This window comes from Chanodichthys erythropterus, chromosome 11, assembly GCF_024489055.1.
Source record: "Chanodichthys erythropterus isolate Z2021 chromosome 11, ASM2448905v1, whole genome shotgun sequence".
Taxonomy (NCBI): domain Eukaryota; kingdom Metazoa; phylum Chordata; class Actinopteri; order Cypriniformes; family Xenocyprididae; genus Chanodichthys; species Chanodichthys erythropterus.
In genome coordinates, this window is record NC_090231.1 from 2,742,050 (window position 1) to 2,757,299 (window position 15,250).

Here is a 15,250-nt window from a genome sequence, read left to right on the forward strand (position 1 = left end):
GGGATGTAAGACTACAAACGTTACACTGGTGCCGTGACTCTTTGGATCGCCCTGATCAGCTTGATGCAGATCGGCCGTGGTTGCTGCTCCTCAGCCGTGTTTGAACCCCGTTTGGATCTTTGATGTTATGGACAAAGACAGTAAACGCATACACAATACATGATCAAAGCTGAGTGACTGTCAATCACTTAACACTTTTTGGATATGGACTTCTGAGCACATTTACACTGATATACAGCTTTTTGAACTGCTTGTATATATTTTCTGTATATTCTAACTGGAGTGTTGTTTCAGTGTGTCATTTTCTCAGTTTAATTATATAATATATACTCATTTTCTTTATTACTTGTAAGTAACAGTGACTGAGATATGACTGAAAAAATTGATTGTGATACTGATATAGATAGAACATTCATGGAAGCCACTGGTTTTCCCAGAGGGAGGGGTGGTTGGCTTGTTGGAGCTTCTGGGAATGATGTTTTCAGTGAAGGTGGCAGAAAGGGGGTGGGTCAGTCGAGGTCTCACAATTACCACAGTGGGGGTCGTGGCTTAAATTTAACAACAAATAATTCCCCTGTTGTGCATGCCACAGTTGAATTCCCTTGTACTTCGACACCAAATGTTGAGAGGGATGCTATTAGCCATCTCACAGATATGGTGGGCCAGTTAGGTGCACAGATTGGAGAATAAATGGTCTCCAGGCTGCTCTCAGCAGAACAGTCTATGCCAATGATGGTGCCACACGTGTCAGTGCATGTGGGGTCAGAACATGACACGTTCCGTGGCGACAGATCTGACAAGTACTGTATTAAAGAGTGGGTTGATAGAACTAAAGCTTGTATAAGAAAGCAGAAATGTCCCATCTCAGAACAAGCTGAGGAAATTATGAGCAGGCTTGCTGGAAAAGCCAAAGATTTCGTTAAAATCAGTCTGCGTAGTGATTATACGCTTGATGTGAAGCAGAATCCTGAGCTGATTTATAATATTCTGCTACAGTATTTCAGTGAGACCTTGTCATGCTTATCTCTTGCCGATTTCTATGCTACTCTTCCAAGAGCTGGAGAGAATCCAGTAGACTATTGGATTCGGATCAACAAGGCTGCTGATCTGGCAAAAGATGGCCTCCATAGACAAGGAAAGCAGCTGGCTGACATGAGTGAAGAGGTGACAAGGATGTTCATCAAGCATTGTCCAGACCCAGGTTTGGTTAATGTATTCAGATGTAAACCTATCCATGAATGGAGAGCTAAAGACATACAGAGCCTCGTCAGCTTTTCGCAGTCCGCTGTTCAGGATGCATCAAGTTTTCCATTAGTGCCAAGTACATGTAAGCAGCCAGAACTCTCAACAGAGCCTAGTACTGTTCAATGTCGGTCATGTCCTGCTCCGAACATGCCTGCAGTCCAAACCATGACACAGAATACACAGCAGCCTGAAAGTCAAGTGCTCTCACGTATGATGGAGATGTTAGAGCAGCTGATGGATAGAGTTCAGCCATGTGATGTTCCCACTCACAGAGTCAGCTTGAGGTTGCAGAGGCGCTATGCCAGAAATACATGTTGTGTGTGTCATGATAACAAGCACAGCACTGTGACGCACTGCATAACTGACAAGCTGTGTTTTGAATGCTTCTTACCTGGACATGCAAAACGTGATTGTCCCAAACTTTCCTCTGTCCGGGAAAATATGGAGGGAAACTAGTGGACCCGTATTTGGAGGGAGGCAGTACGGGTCATTCTTGCAACTCCCAAGTTGTTACTGAGTTTGAAGATGGATGTTATTTGAATGAGAAAAGTGTTGATGAACTAAACATTGTGTAACAAAACACACATGTTGTTGGGGGACACGATAGCCTCTTTTATACACCTGTGAAAATCTGAGAAAAAGTGACATTGGGAGCCATGATGGATAGCGGATCAATGGCATGCACCATAAATGACACAGCTGATATGAGACTGAGAGAAGCGGGAATAGTTGATGGAAGCAGTGAGCTGAGCACTAATGTAGTCCTAGTGGGCTGTGGTGGATTGCGTGTTAAGCCTAAATCTGTTTATAATCTGACCATGGAAGTTTATGGCTTGAAAATGATTGTTCCTACTCTAGTGGTTTCTGGCCAACACGACAAACTCATTATTGGAACTAATGTTATCAAACATATCCTGCGACATATCAAGCAGTGTGAGGGTTTCTGGAGAGCTGTGTCTGGCCCTATATCAAAGGATCCTGAATGTGAGAGCTTTCTGTCCATGCTCGCTGGACTAAATCGCTGGAGAGGTAAAGACATGCCTGAGAAACTTGGAACAGTGAGATGCAATTCGGCTGTTTGTCTTGAGCCTGGTTCTGAATATTTGGTGTGAGGGAGACTATCGAAATCAGCTGTTGCATCACCAGGTAGTGCTGTCATGACAGAGCCCACCACTTCTCATTCGATTCCCAGGGGTGTCATGGTAGCTAGACTCGTCACGCCATTGTGGAGCGATGGATGGGTCCCTTTGAAGGTGATTAACACGTCAGGGAGACCTATACTGTTAAGACGTAATGCAAAACTGGTTGATATATATCCTTGTATCGCACTTGAGGACGTTGAGAGCGTGGATGCAGTTGAACCGCCCCTTGTAAGCTGTCCCATGGGTCTGTCTGACTGCGGGGCCCAGTCAATATCTGCAAGTGAAAGGTTGAAATTCATGGGACTGTCTGACCTTGATGTAGAGTCATGTGATGTTTCTGATCAATACAAGCAGCAATTAGTCAGTTTGATATTGACATATGAAGACATCTTTTCAAGAAATCACCTTGACTGTGGAGAAGCCAAGGGCTTTGTACATAGGATCCACCTTTCGGACCCCAGGCCATTCAGACTCCCTTTCAGGTGAGTAGCCCCCAGTCAGTACCACAAGCTGCGCCAGGTCCTGACGGAAATGGAGGAAAAAGAGATAATTCGTCGTTCTACAAGTGAGTATGCATCTCCACTTGTTTTAGTGTGGAAGAAGAATGGGGATCTTCGGGTTTGTACTGACTTCCGTTGGTTAAACAGAAGAACTTTAAAAGATGCCCACCCTCTTCCACATCAGGCAGATAATGCTCTGTTCATGATGACAGTGGCCATCAAGGTCAATTCAGGACTGTTAGTTTGGCGAAGCAGCTTTTTTTCTGGCTAAACATGGAGCACAGAGTACGTGATTATGTGCGCCACTGTCAACGCTGCATCATAAGCAAAAGTCCCGACCCTTCCGGCAGAGCTCCTCTGGAGAACATAAGTTCTACAAGACCACTATAGCTGGTCTGTATTGATTTTTGGTCGGCAGAAGATGCTAAGAATAAATCCATCGATGTCTTAGTTGTGACCGACCATTTTACAAGGCTAGCTCAGGCTTTTGTTTGCCGAGATCAATCCGCCAAGCAAGTTGCCAGGGTCCTGTGGGACAAATATTTTTGTATCTATGGCCTACCGGAACGTATCCACAGCGACCAAGGTGCAAGTTTTGAGAGCCGGCTCACTGGTGAACTTCTCAGATTTTAAGGGGTGAGGAAATCAAATACCACCCCTTACCACCCGATGGGCAACGGTAGTGTGGAACGTTTTAACAGGAAACTGGGCAACATGATCCGTGCTCTGTCTCCGGATGTCAAGAGGGATTGGCAGAGACGTTTGCAGACGTTGATGTTCCTGTACAATTGCACGACACACGAGTCTACAGGCTATGCACCCTTCTATTTGATGTTTGGGAGGGTACCACGCCTTCCAGTTGACATTCTATTCCGTTCAGTCTTGAATGATCAGAATGTAATCAGCTACGACAAGTTTGCTGACACACTTGTTAAAGATCTAAAAGAGGCCATGGTGATTGCACAACAGCATGCCACCAAAGAACAGAAGAGACATGCAGCTCTGTATAACCGCCGAGTGAAGGGGCTCACCATCGACATGGGAGACCAAGTGTTGTTGGCGAATAAGGCCGAGAGGGGAAAAAGAAAAACTGCTGACCGGTGAGAGTCCACTGTCTACACTGTAGTGGACCACAAGCCTCAAACTCACACTTACAGAATTCGACACCCTGCCACAGGTCAGGAGAAGGTGGTTCATCGCAATCTCCTGTTGCTGGTCAACTTCCTGCCTGTGCCTGATGAAATATCTGTGGACTGTACGGTTTCCCTTGTGAGTGAACCCCATAGTAGCATGCCTTCAAGTTCATCAAGCCAGAAAGACTGCTCAGTGTTAAGTGAAGCCTCACCCACACACATGGATGATGACATTGCCTGCGAGTCAGTTCCTCTTACCAGTCATGTGGATGACGATACTGACAGAACATTGAGTTGGGTTACTCACTTACCTGATGTGAGTCAAGAACCAACTTCGACTGTAGTCTCAGGTGATGTTATAGTTAATCCAACACCACAAGCTGCTCCAGCGACGCCTTTTGAAAGTACATCTGTGAAGTCAGATGAAGTAACAGCTTATGTGAATGTCACTGAAGATGAAAGCCATTCAGATTCAGGAAACATAGAATCTGCAAGCACTGTTACGCCTGCTCGAGCACACTCTCAGTCTTCCGGTGTGATTCTGAACACACATATGCCAGTTAACCCTAGTTCCACCAGACAGATCAGATCACGCTTTGGCCGTGTCATCAAGCCAGTTGACAGATTAATTCAAACAATGTCAGGCCAGGCTGTGATTCAAGATGCAAAGCGTAATGTTGAGGCTGTTTGTAAGTCCATGTTTAGAGCCTTTGTCAATTAGGAAAGTGAATCTACTTTTATGGAACATTTGAGAAAGCCTTTTCTTCTTTCTTTCCTAGTTTGTCTGGACTGGTTTAAAGTTCTTGGTTCATGTTCTAATGATATACCTGAGGACGTAGGGTGCCTTAGTTGACCGTCAAGGGGGTCTCTTTATTTACTCAATTATGTATTTTTGTTTTCTTCTCATTTATTGAAGTTTATTTTAAGAATACGAAATTGTTGAAGAATATTGTAGAATGTATGTGGACATTCTGCTGTCGTTTGTTGATATGGGAGCGTAGCGCTACTCTCTTATCAATTTATCCTTATGGGATGATTTTCATATTGACCATCCTTTTATGGGAGGTTCTTCTTTGATGTGAAATGCTCATTATGTGACTTTATTTTTTATACCTTTGGTGATGCCTAAATTTCATGTAATTCTGCGGGGGTGAATGTAACGGAGTTAAAAAGAATGTTAATTTTAATAATATTCATTTTGTTTAATTACATGAATTTAGAGGGAAAGTGGTGATCAAATGGTGTTTTGGTGCCCACTAGTGGATAAAAAACTGCAGACAGTCTTTATTTTGTCCTTCTGCGCTTACCATAGTTCAGTAGAAAATGGCTGATACTACTGCGGGTATGTGTGTTTCTTTTCTGTCTTGATTACTGTAAAAAAATGTGATAAAAGTGCATACAGAGTTTGTTAATTTTATGTTTTTCTTGTTTCAGTTTATGGTTTATGTCTGCAGTGTATTTATTTGTCCATAAAATACACTTTATTGTTTCTCAGGTATGTGATTTTCATGCATATTCTTTGTTATTTTGTTGCATGGAATAGTACAGCAGAAAATGTCTGACACTGCTGCGGTTTATGGTTTATGTCTGCAGTGTATTTATTTGTCCATAAAATACACTTTATTGTTTCTCAGATTCTTGTGTGTCATCTATTCGGGGTTTGTGATGGTTTCGGCGATGTAAGACTACAAACGTTACACTTGGGATTTCCATAATCCAACCTTCACCACGAACTAACAAACAAATGGCTTCTGGAGACAAAAAAGCTGATGACGTGTACTAGGGGTACCCTCTTATACTTCTGGGCGCTGCTCCTGTGATGTCACAGACAGTCACCATCCAATCAGATTGGAAGTGTTTTCACACATGACACCGAATACGCTGATGGCGTCCCCCTAGCAACTGTACAACAGATGCAGTGTAGAGAACCCATTCGAAAGCGAACTCATATGTAAGGTTAAGTAATTCATAAGTAAACATAGGTAAACTATCATACAGTACCCATAATGTAACGATACTCATTTATTATTGCAGAAAATGAAAATGAACAGACTGGAGATGTTTGCCAAGAGTGCCTTTTTTTTAAATATACACTAAAATCAGACATGAAAATTAACTTGACATTAACTCTTATTATTTTCAGATCTACAGAAAGTCACCTGCATTGACTTCACAGGCAAAATTAATCATTGAGGCCCTTCTGAAAGATTTTTTGTTAATGTATCTACTATTCAACATACAAAAAGTAGGCAAAACACATCTAACGGAGCATACATTGTTTATTTTTTACAACATTAAATGGTTTATGTTTTAATTAACAAAATGTCAATCTTCATCATTATAATAGAAGATACAATACCAGCTTTAAAATACAGTAGGCTACAACCTTCTTTATTTTATGTGGTGATTTATGTGGTGTTGACAGAAGCAAATAATGCTCCTACATATAGAAATGTTGTAACACAGCTATAAACAATACATTGTCTTATATTGTCTTCTACAATATATTTATTGTAGAAGAGCTATAAACAACTAATTACTAATCAATGTCAATTAAGTAAGGCTGTCCCCGACTAAAGATTTTTCTAGTTGACTAGTAGTCATTCATCTAAGCAACTAATTACACATTTATATTTATTTAATTTGGCTGCATGGAGGAATATAGCCTATTCTGCGCTCAAGCGTATGCATAAAGCTTCCTGCAAAGCACCAGCTAAAGTAATGATTATAAATCTGTTGGAAAAAAAAAACAAGTAGACATTTTAATAGTTTATCAATAAAGTGTTGTTTTTTGAGTCAATGTTGGCTGCGAAGATGGAGATGGCGATGCTGACTCGTCATCTCCACAGTATAGTGAATGCACCTTTCATATGGATTACATAATCAAAGAGTATTTCTTTTCAAATCAAATTTTGTTTAAAAGTAGAAATTTAAAGCTTTCTATAGATATATTTCTCATGTTTGTGAGGCAAGTAGCCATTATGCTGAGTTTTGTTAATTTCTTCAGTTCATGGAGGCAGAAAGCGCACCATGTTTTCTTTGTTGTTATTGTGAGTTAACACAAATAACAGTTTTAAATGATGTATTACTCTTATCTGTATGACAGAGTATTTTAAGCACTTAATAACGCACCTAAAAATAGTGCACATTTATCCAATGTTAGAGCAAGTGGCCATGGCAGCTGGATAAATCCTCTTCATGTTTAACAGGTTAAATCATGCATTTTCTACAGTAGCATTTTCAACAGTGCCAGTTTGAAAAAGGCGGCCGAGGCGAGGCAGCAAAAGCATAACTAGTGTAACAAAGGAGGGGGCCAACAAAGGGGGATGCAGAGACATTGCTATGTATTTACATTAAGATTTCAGATTGTTTAAATAATCAGCCCTCAGGGGTCCCCTCAAAATGCAGGGCTCCAGGCAATTGCCTGCCCTATTGCTACGCCTCTGATTGGTCGCCAAAGAAAAGTTTTGGCAGACCAGCTTTCAGATAACTCAGAGCATCTTTATTGGCTTCCTCTGCTTCAGCATTTCTCTTCATTTCCTCCAGCTCTCTGACCCAGTCTTCTTTCCCAGCCTCCCTCACTCTGGGGATGAAGAAGTCCAGATGTTGAAGAGTAAAGGCCGAGTCTGGCTTTAATGCGATCTGAGACAGATTCTTGATGTTCTTGTAAGCATTGAACAGAAGAATTAACTTCTGGTCCTCAATCACCTGCAGATCTTTGTCAAGATCATCCATTATAACTGAAAACCTCTTGGTTTTTTCTTGGGCTTTTTTATATTCCTTTTTAAAATCATCAAATTCTAGCACAATGCTTGAATTTCTGATGATGTATTTCTTGTTTTCTTTGATGTGTTTGCTGTGGTGGCACTTCCCTTTGCACACGGTGCAGTATCCGTCTTTCATGACTTCACATTTGCTGGGATTCGAACCCCACCAGCAGTCAAACTCATGGCAGTTTTCCTCACAGACGGTGCAGGTCGTTGCCTTCCTGTGCTTCCATGAAGCACTTTCAATGGGAACCTTCATTTTGACAGTCTTTTTGAATTTAATGGTGAAGTTTTTCTGTTCCTCAATCTTATCTTTGTTTTGTCTTATTGACTCCTGGATCTGAATTTTTTCAGACTTCTTTGACTCTTTCTCTTCGACTCGCAGCTGTAAGTTGCAGATAAATGCTTCAAATTGAATGCGCTCTATCAGGACATTTGAAGTCAACTCTAAACTTCTTCTGTTCTTTTCATCCAGAGATTGAAGGAAATGCTTCATGCTGTCCATGCTGTCTTCCCAGGCATCTCTTTGAGCACGAAGGTAACGTCTCTCATCGTGACGGTCGTCGGCCTGCCGGTTGTTGAATAAGAAATAAACAGGTTGGCCGCTGTGGTCTCGTCTGCAGGGGATTTTAGCTTTATTAATGGCGCTGATGACATTTTTGGGTGGCAGACCATCAGAGTGAGTGATTAAAAACAAAATGTTGTTCACAATGTCTTTTCCAAACAAAGACAGAATTGAACTGATGATGTAATTCTGTCTGTCTGAGAGACGATTCTTAGATGCTTGAGTCACAAAACACACAGCGTCGATCTCACAAACTCCATCATTGCACTGAAACAGAGTGGATAAGTTTGAAGCAACTTCCATATCTCTTTCCAGTCCTCTAGTGTCTCCGTATCCTGGAGTATCAATGATGGTGAGAGATACAGGATTCTCTACAGGACAGACCTCATACATGGTGATTTCAGATGTTTGTGATTCTGATTGGTCTCTGGCTGCTTCTTCTGTGATTTCATACCATAGTTCTTCTACAAACTTCACTCCCAGTAAGTAGTTGACCATGGTGTTGATGAGAGTCGTCTTGCCAGCGCCGGTCTCTCCCACCAGCAGCACAATTTTGTTTTGTTTACTGGTGTCTTTATTCCCATAAGTCCATTTTCTGACTTTTCCATGATCATCAAGTGTGTTTCTCTCTGTGTGTAGCCGATATTGTTTTGGAGGACCTTGATGAATCAGAGTTGACATGTTTGTTGGAAGAGTCAGATCTCTGTAAAATAAAAATGGAGGCAAATGTCAGAAATTTTGTTTTTAAAGAAATCTGGAGTATTAAAACCAATCAAAATGCAGACATTTTGTGTTACATGAACATAATAATATAAAGAAACAATACTTTACTCCAATTACAGTTGACATTTAAAAGATTTTCATATTCACATTGAGGTCAGCAGTCTTCTCATGACATGATGCCAATATACAGTAGATGGCTGGATGCCAGTGTTTTTGCATCAGTTAATTTGAAACAGATTGGACCATTTATTATCAACATTATCATTAATTGTCAAAATTTTTCTCAAAAAAAAAAAATGTTGGAAGAGAAAAAGACCAGCCGAATGACATCCCCACCTACTGTCTAGAACAGGTACTGTTCAACAAAATATAAACTTCCTGGTAAAAATAGGGCTAATCATGGTGAGCTGAATGAGCACAAAATGCAAGGTATAAAAAAGCAGTGCATGAAAACCTGAGATTTAAAAAAACATGCAAGGTGCTGGAAAATTATCGAGACATGGAGCAATGGACAAACACGTTATGTAGCGCATGTCTAGACAGAAAAACAATTTAAAAGCTGAATAATGGAAAGTGAAAATGCATTCTGCCTGAACGGCCATTCACACAAAACGCATTTTTGCCATTGAAAACATGAGACAGGTCATGGCCATCTGAATTTATAAAATGTCCACACTGGAGAGCTCTAACTTTTTTGGAGTGCATGTAGAATGTCTCATCTCTCATTTCCAAAGGCTTGCTTTTATGTGGCAGTAACAGCTGCACACTGTGACTGCTTGTGTTTTATGACAGAGTTAAGGTGCAATACCGCCCCCTACTGTATGGATTGTCAACCAGATACTCGCATTGGATAATTCATGTGCCATATTATCATGTGTGTACTACAATTCATTTGAAATATTATGGTTATTGACAATATTGGTATATTGTGACACCTCTAATTAACATATGATATTTATTTTTTTTTAAATAGCACAGTTATCATCAATACCGGTATATCACAACACCCTTAATTTTCACAAAACTTTCATGGCCCCCAGAATATTTTGTTGTATGGATATCTGAACATGCAATATGTTTAAAAAGAAAAAAAAGAAAAGAAAAAACAGAGCTGTTTTTTTAAACATTTGATTCTAGCTTCATCCATTTTTTTAATCAACACTTGTAAGTTTAATTTAAAAAATCTACATTTTGAACAAAAAGCTGAGAGAAACGCACTTTTGTCAAAGACTATGTCTAGGTCGTATTCAGAATGATGATCAAAACATGGAGTAGATGGAGTAGACCGAGTCCATCAACACCACGAAAGTTTCACAGTCCTGGGTGGACTTTTCATTAAATCAAGCATTCTGCATCAGTTCAGACAGGCTTCGTAGTCAAGCTTCACCATCAGCTGATTCACAAATTCCAACCCCACCCATATCAGCTGATCCGATTTCTATGGACTCCATTGGCAACTCTAAAATAAGGCGCATTACTTAAAGGGATACTCCACCGTTTTTTCATATTAAACTATGTTATTCCCTTAACTAAGACGAGTTGATACATACCTCTCTCGTCTCAGTGCGTGCATTAAATCGCTCTGTCTTGCGGCGAAACTTTGTTAGCACTTAGCTTAGCCCAGTTCATTCAATAGGGGCCAAGCAGAGAAGCTACCAAACACCTCCACCTCCTCCCTCTCATTTCCGTCAATAGAACCAACGAGACTTTTACAGGAGAGGGAGCGGGGGCCGGTGAGAGGACTTTTCACGAGTGAAGATATTACTGCACCAAGTCAAAGTGCTCCTGAGCACTTGCTATGGTATTCCGCCATACAATATAGTTATCCATTTTACACGCTTAGAAAAGCGCAACGTTTTGTTTTGTGTCACCGTCCTAGGTCGAGTTACACTACTCGAGTAACTGTATTTAAATAGGGAAAACGTGGAGGTGTTTGGTAGCTTCTCTGCTTGGCCCCTATTGAATGAACTGGGCTAAGCTAAGTGTTAACAAAGTTTCGCCGCAAGACAGAGCGATTTAGTACACGCACTGAGACGAGAGAGGTATGTATCAACTCGTCTTAGTTAAGGGAATAACATAGTTTAATATGAAAAAACGGTGGAGTATCCCTTTAAACACAGCTTCCGTTTCTCTGCTTGCTTGGCTGCTTCCACTGCACGCTGCTTGCAACTCACCTCCTCCCCAGCTCCTCAAACTTAATCCGTGTCATTCTGTTGTCATTGATGCATGTTCTGTTCTCAATAGGGGGATTTTGTGCTGCTCTCCCAGTTAAAAAATGGGAGTTTGTCTCCAGAAGCTGCTGCTGTTCCTGGTCTTGGTTTTCGAGAAGTTCATAAAAAGTACAGGGAATTTAGAACAGAGCCATACTGCCAAATTGTAACTTTAGCAAAATATGGCAATAAAAAATTGACTAAAGTTTGTCTATTGTAATTTTGACTTAAGTGGTCCTGACTGAATTAATATTAGGCAGTTTTGATTGCTGCTTAACATTTGATGATCACTTTATTTTACATATGCATCTGCTTACATATGCCATTGCTTGTTTCTGCTTCTTCTTCACCTGTGTTTTGATCTGGAGATTCTGTACTCTTTTAGAAGATGTGTAATAGCGTCCCCTACCATGTAACAATAAAAACATGGATAGCCAGAAAATTCCTTCAATGGCGGGGAAAGAGTTAATTACTTTCAAATTGATTTTTTTAAAGGTAAATAATTTACAATCCTTTGAAAAGCATGAAAATTTCAACTCACCTGGAAGCCATGGTGATCACTTGAACTAACACCACTGTCACTCTCCAATCTGTTTACAACAAAACAATTCAATAGTTTCCTCAGAATATGATGGCTTAAATATATATATATATATATATATATATATATATATATATATATATATATATATATATATATATATACAGTACAGTCCAAAAGTTTGGAACCACTAAGATTTTTAATGTTTTTAAAAGAAGTTTTGTCTGCTCACCAAGACTACATTTAATTAAAAATACAGTAAAAAAAACAGTAATATTGTGAAATATTATTACAATTTAAAATAACTATGTACTATTTAAATATATTTGACAAAGTAATTTATTCCTGTGATCAAAGCTGAATTTTCAGCATCATTACTCCAGTCTTCAGTGTCACATGATCCTTCAGAAATCATTCTAATATGCTGATCTGCTGCTCAAACAATACACAGTGAAATAATCAGCTAACTATGACCAATTATCTATCCCTCAAAACATGAAAAAAAAAAAAAAACAATAATAAAAAAAAAAAAATAAAATATATAAATAATCATACCTTTAGCCTACTCAGTAGAGCTGCATTATCTGCGTTGCAGGAAGTTAATATGTCAAATGTGCCAAGAAAAAATTGACTTTGCAAGACAGACTGTCCATAACTAAAATGTTGCTATAGTAGCCTAATATTAATGCTAGAAAGCCTATGCACTTGGCACTTCAGATCTTTTTTTAAATAGTCAATTTCATCATTACAGTTTTTTACAGAAGCTAGGACACATTTCTCAATACTTAGGTCACTTTTGCAAAACTCTTCACACAGTTCTCCTAACCAAATTTCATCTTGGCACAGCAGTTAATTTCACATTCAAAATGCACTACAACTACCAAAACACTTTATTCAGGTCTCAAATCAACTCATTCTTCCAGAACACTAGCAAAGATTGACAGCCGACAAACACACTTTGTCACCCACAAAACAATGACCTAAAAAAAACACTAACAACATGTAGCATTTTACAATGTTTTCTTGTGTAAAACAAGGACACATCTCTGCTTATAATTCACTGCAATATATGTTACTGGAATGAATCAGACATGATGCAGAATTCATCAATATTTTATGTAGTTTATTTATTTTTATATTTTTTTATAATTCCAAAATACAAGAATTTGTATACACACCATCCACTGATACAGATACAATTCAAATGTTTTTATAGCATTTAATTTTAAGATTTACAGTTTTTTACAGACGCTAGGACACATTTCTCAACACTTAGGTCACTTTTGCAAAACTCTTCACACAGTTCTCCTAACCAACTTTCATCTTGGCAAAGCAGTTCATTTCACATCATTTCACTGGAATGAATCAGACATGATGCAGAATTTGTCAATATTTTATGTTGTTTATTTATTTTAAAAAAAATTGTATAATTCCAAAATACAAGAATTTGTATACACACCATCCACTGATACAGATACAATTCAATTGTTTTTATATAATTTAATTTTAAGATTTAAAATATATTTTATTAAAATATTACTGTAGGAATATAGCAAATTGCTGTCTTATTCAGGTTTCTATTATGTTATTGTTTTGAACATAAGTTTAACAGTTTTGAAAACAGTATGTAAGCATGTGCAAATTGGCCTGTACGTACAAAGAGTTTTGGCAGTTGTTGTGTCTGAGTGAGAAAAGAATTCATGAAATTTGAGAGATGTAGTCATTGAAAGCATTTTGTGCCAAAGCAATGATAATTGATCCACAGTTTAGCACACATAGACTTCTGTTGTGCTCACTGTGTGAAGAGTTTTGCAAAAGTGACCTAAGTATTGAGAAATGTGTCTTAGCGTCTGTAAAAAACTGTAAAGTGCAAAAAAATAAAAATAAATAAACAACATAAAATATTGGTGAATTCTGCATCATGTCTGATTTATTCCAGTAACATATATTGCAGTGAATTACAAACAGAGATGTGTCCTTGTTTTACACAAGAAAACATTGTATAATGCTACATGTTGTTAGTGTTTTTTTTAGGTCATTGTTTTGTGGGTGACAAAGTGTGATTGTCGGCTGTCAACCTTTGCTAGTGTTCTGGAAGAATGAGTTGATTTGAGACCTGAATAAAGTGTTTTGGTAGTTGTAGTGCATTTTGAATGTGAAATTAACTGCTTTGCCAAGATGAAAGTTGGTTAGGAGAACTGTGTGAAGAGTTTTGAAAAAGAGACCTAAGTATTGAGAAATGTGTCCTAGCGTCTGTAAAAACTGTAAAATCCATTTTCACATTCATCTTGACTGAGGGGCCAGGATAGTCCAGGACATATTATCACTCAAAACAGTCTCATCAAATCCAAACTACTTTATGGCTACAAATGCCACACATATCAAGCATAAATACACAGATTATTCACTGAGGTCTACGAGTGAACGATCTCCCTTACCTCCTCAGAGAAATGCTCCCGGGTCAGGATAGAGAATAATCCAGAAAAGCAGAGATATTCTCAGTCAGAGAGCAAACGGCAACTATTATGGGCCTACAGGTGTACAATTTTTTTTAATAGAAAGGCAAAATGGCATTGGAAGGTATTCAAACACACATAAAATCACAGTCATGCTTGATTTCATTTGATGAAAACAACCTTTGCACTCGTTATAGGGCGTGTGGTGTTCGAGAATTATCTTACAACTACAGAGAGTTTTACAATCTTCCTGGTTCTGATAACTGCTTTTATCCAGTTTATTTCTGAAACTTTTAAAATACTTTCACAGCTGGGCAAATGTGAGTTTTATTTTTGGTGCACTGCAGAGCAAATCTTATTTTCAGTATTATTTATTTACTAACTAAAATATATAAGCAAAATAACACAAAATGTTTGATTAGAAACATGACAACTTTTGAATGGCCATCAGTAGAGAGACATCACTTTTTGGCCAGATAGTGTAGTAAGGATTTCTACCAGCAGCTGCTAATTGGACCATTAAGAAGCTAAATTATACCCATTGGTAGCAACTACAGTGGCTCACGTCACCTTGCTGAAGTCTAGCTATATTGTTATTTTAATTTTTTATAATTAGGACAAAAAGCTCTTTCTGATTCTGATCAAGCCGACATTGATTAGTCTGCACAGCATTCATACATGGACCTGCAGGACTGGGATTTTGTGGGAATGGTATGTTTCCGCTTGGTGACATCAGCCAATCAGCGATATCATGACACAGAATGGTGTACTAATTCAATATATTAATGCAATATATTGCAATAATATATTACAATATATTGAATAATACATAAGGAATTGCCACTTTTCATATATTGAAAAATGTGACAACGTATTTACCCTGTAAAAAGTAATTACATTGAGTGTACTTAGAAAATGATTGCCTTAAATTTCTCAAGAATGTTTTATTCAAAGTTGTAAGTTGTTAA

The 15,250-nt window shown here is 38.6% G+C and overlaps 1 protein-coding gene across 4 annotated transcripts; it reads right to left on the reverse strand.

The window, feature by feature from the left end:
• Nucleotides 1-6,291: 6,291 nt before the first annotated feature.
• LOC137030389 (uncharacterized) lies at nucleotides 6,292-14,456 on the reverse strand. Of its 4 annotated transcripts, none has more exons than XM_067400679.1 (5): nucleotides 14,265-14,456; nucleotides 11,827-11,875; nucleotides 11,603-11,690; nucleotides 11,250-11,388; nucleotides 6,292-9,055 (listed from the first exon to the last, which is right to left on the reverse strand). In XM_067400679.1, exons 4-5 carry the CDS (start codon nucleotides 11,282-11,284, stop codon nucleotides 7,456-7,458), a joined length of 1,635 nt encoding a protein of 544 aa, XP_067256780.1. In that variant the 5' UTR covers nucleotides 11,285-11,388; nucleotides 11,603-11,690; nucleotides 11,827-11,875; nucleotides 14,265-14,456; the 3' UTR covers nucleotides 6,292-7,455. The 4 variants fall into 4 exon arrangements, with proteins under 4 accessions (XP_067256780.1, XP_067256776.1, XP_067256777.1 ...); XM_067400675.1 differs by having other exon boundaries at nucleotides 11,603-11,730; XM_067400676.1 differs by having other exon boundaries at nucleotides 11,250-11,730.
• Nucleotides 14,457-15,250: the final 794 nt, after the last annotated feature.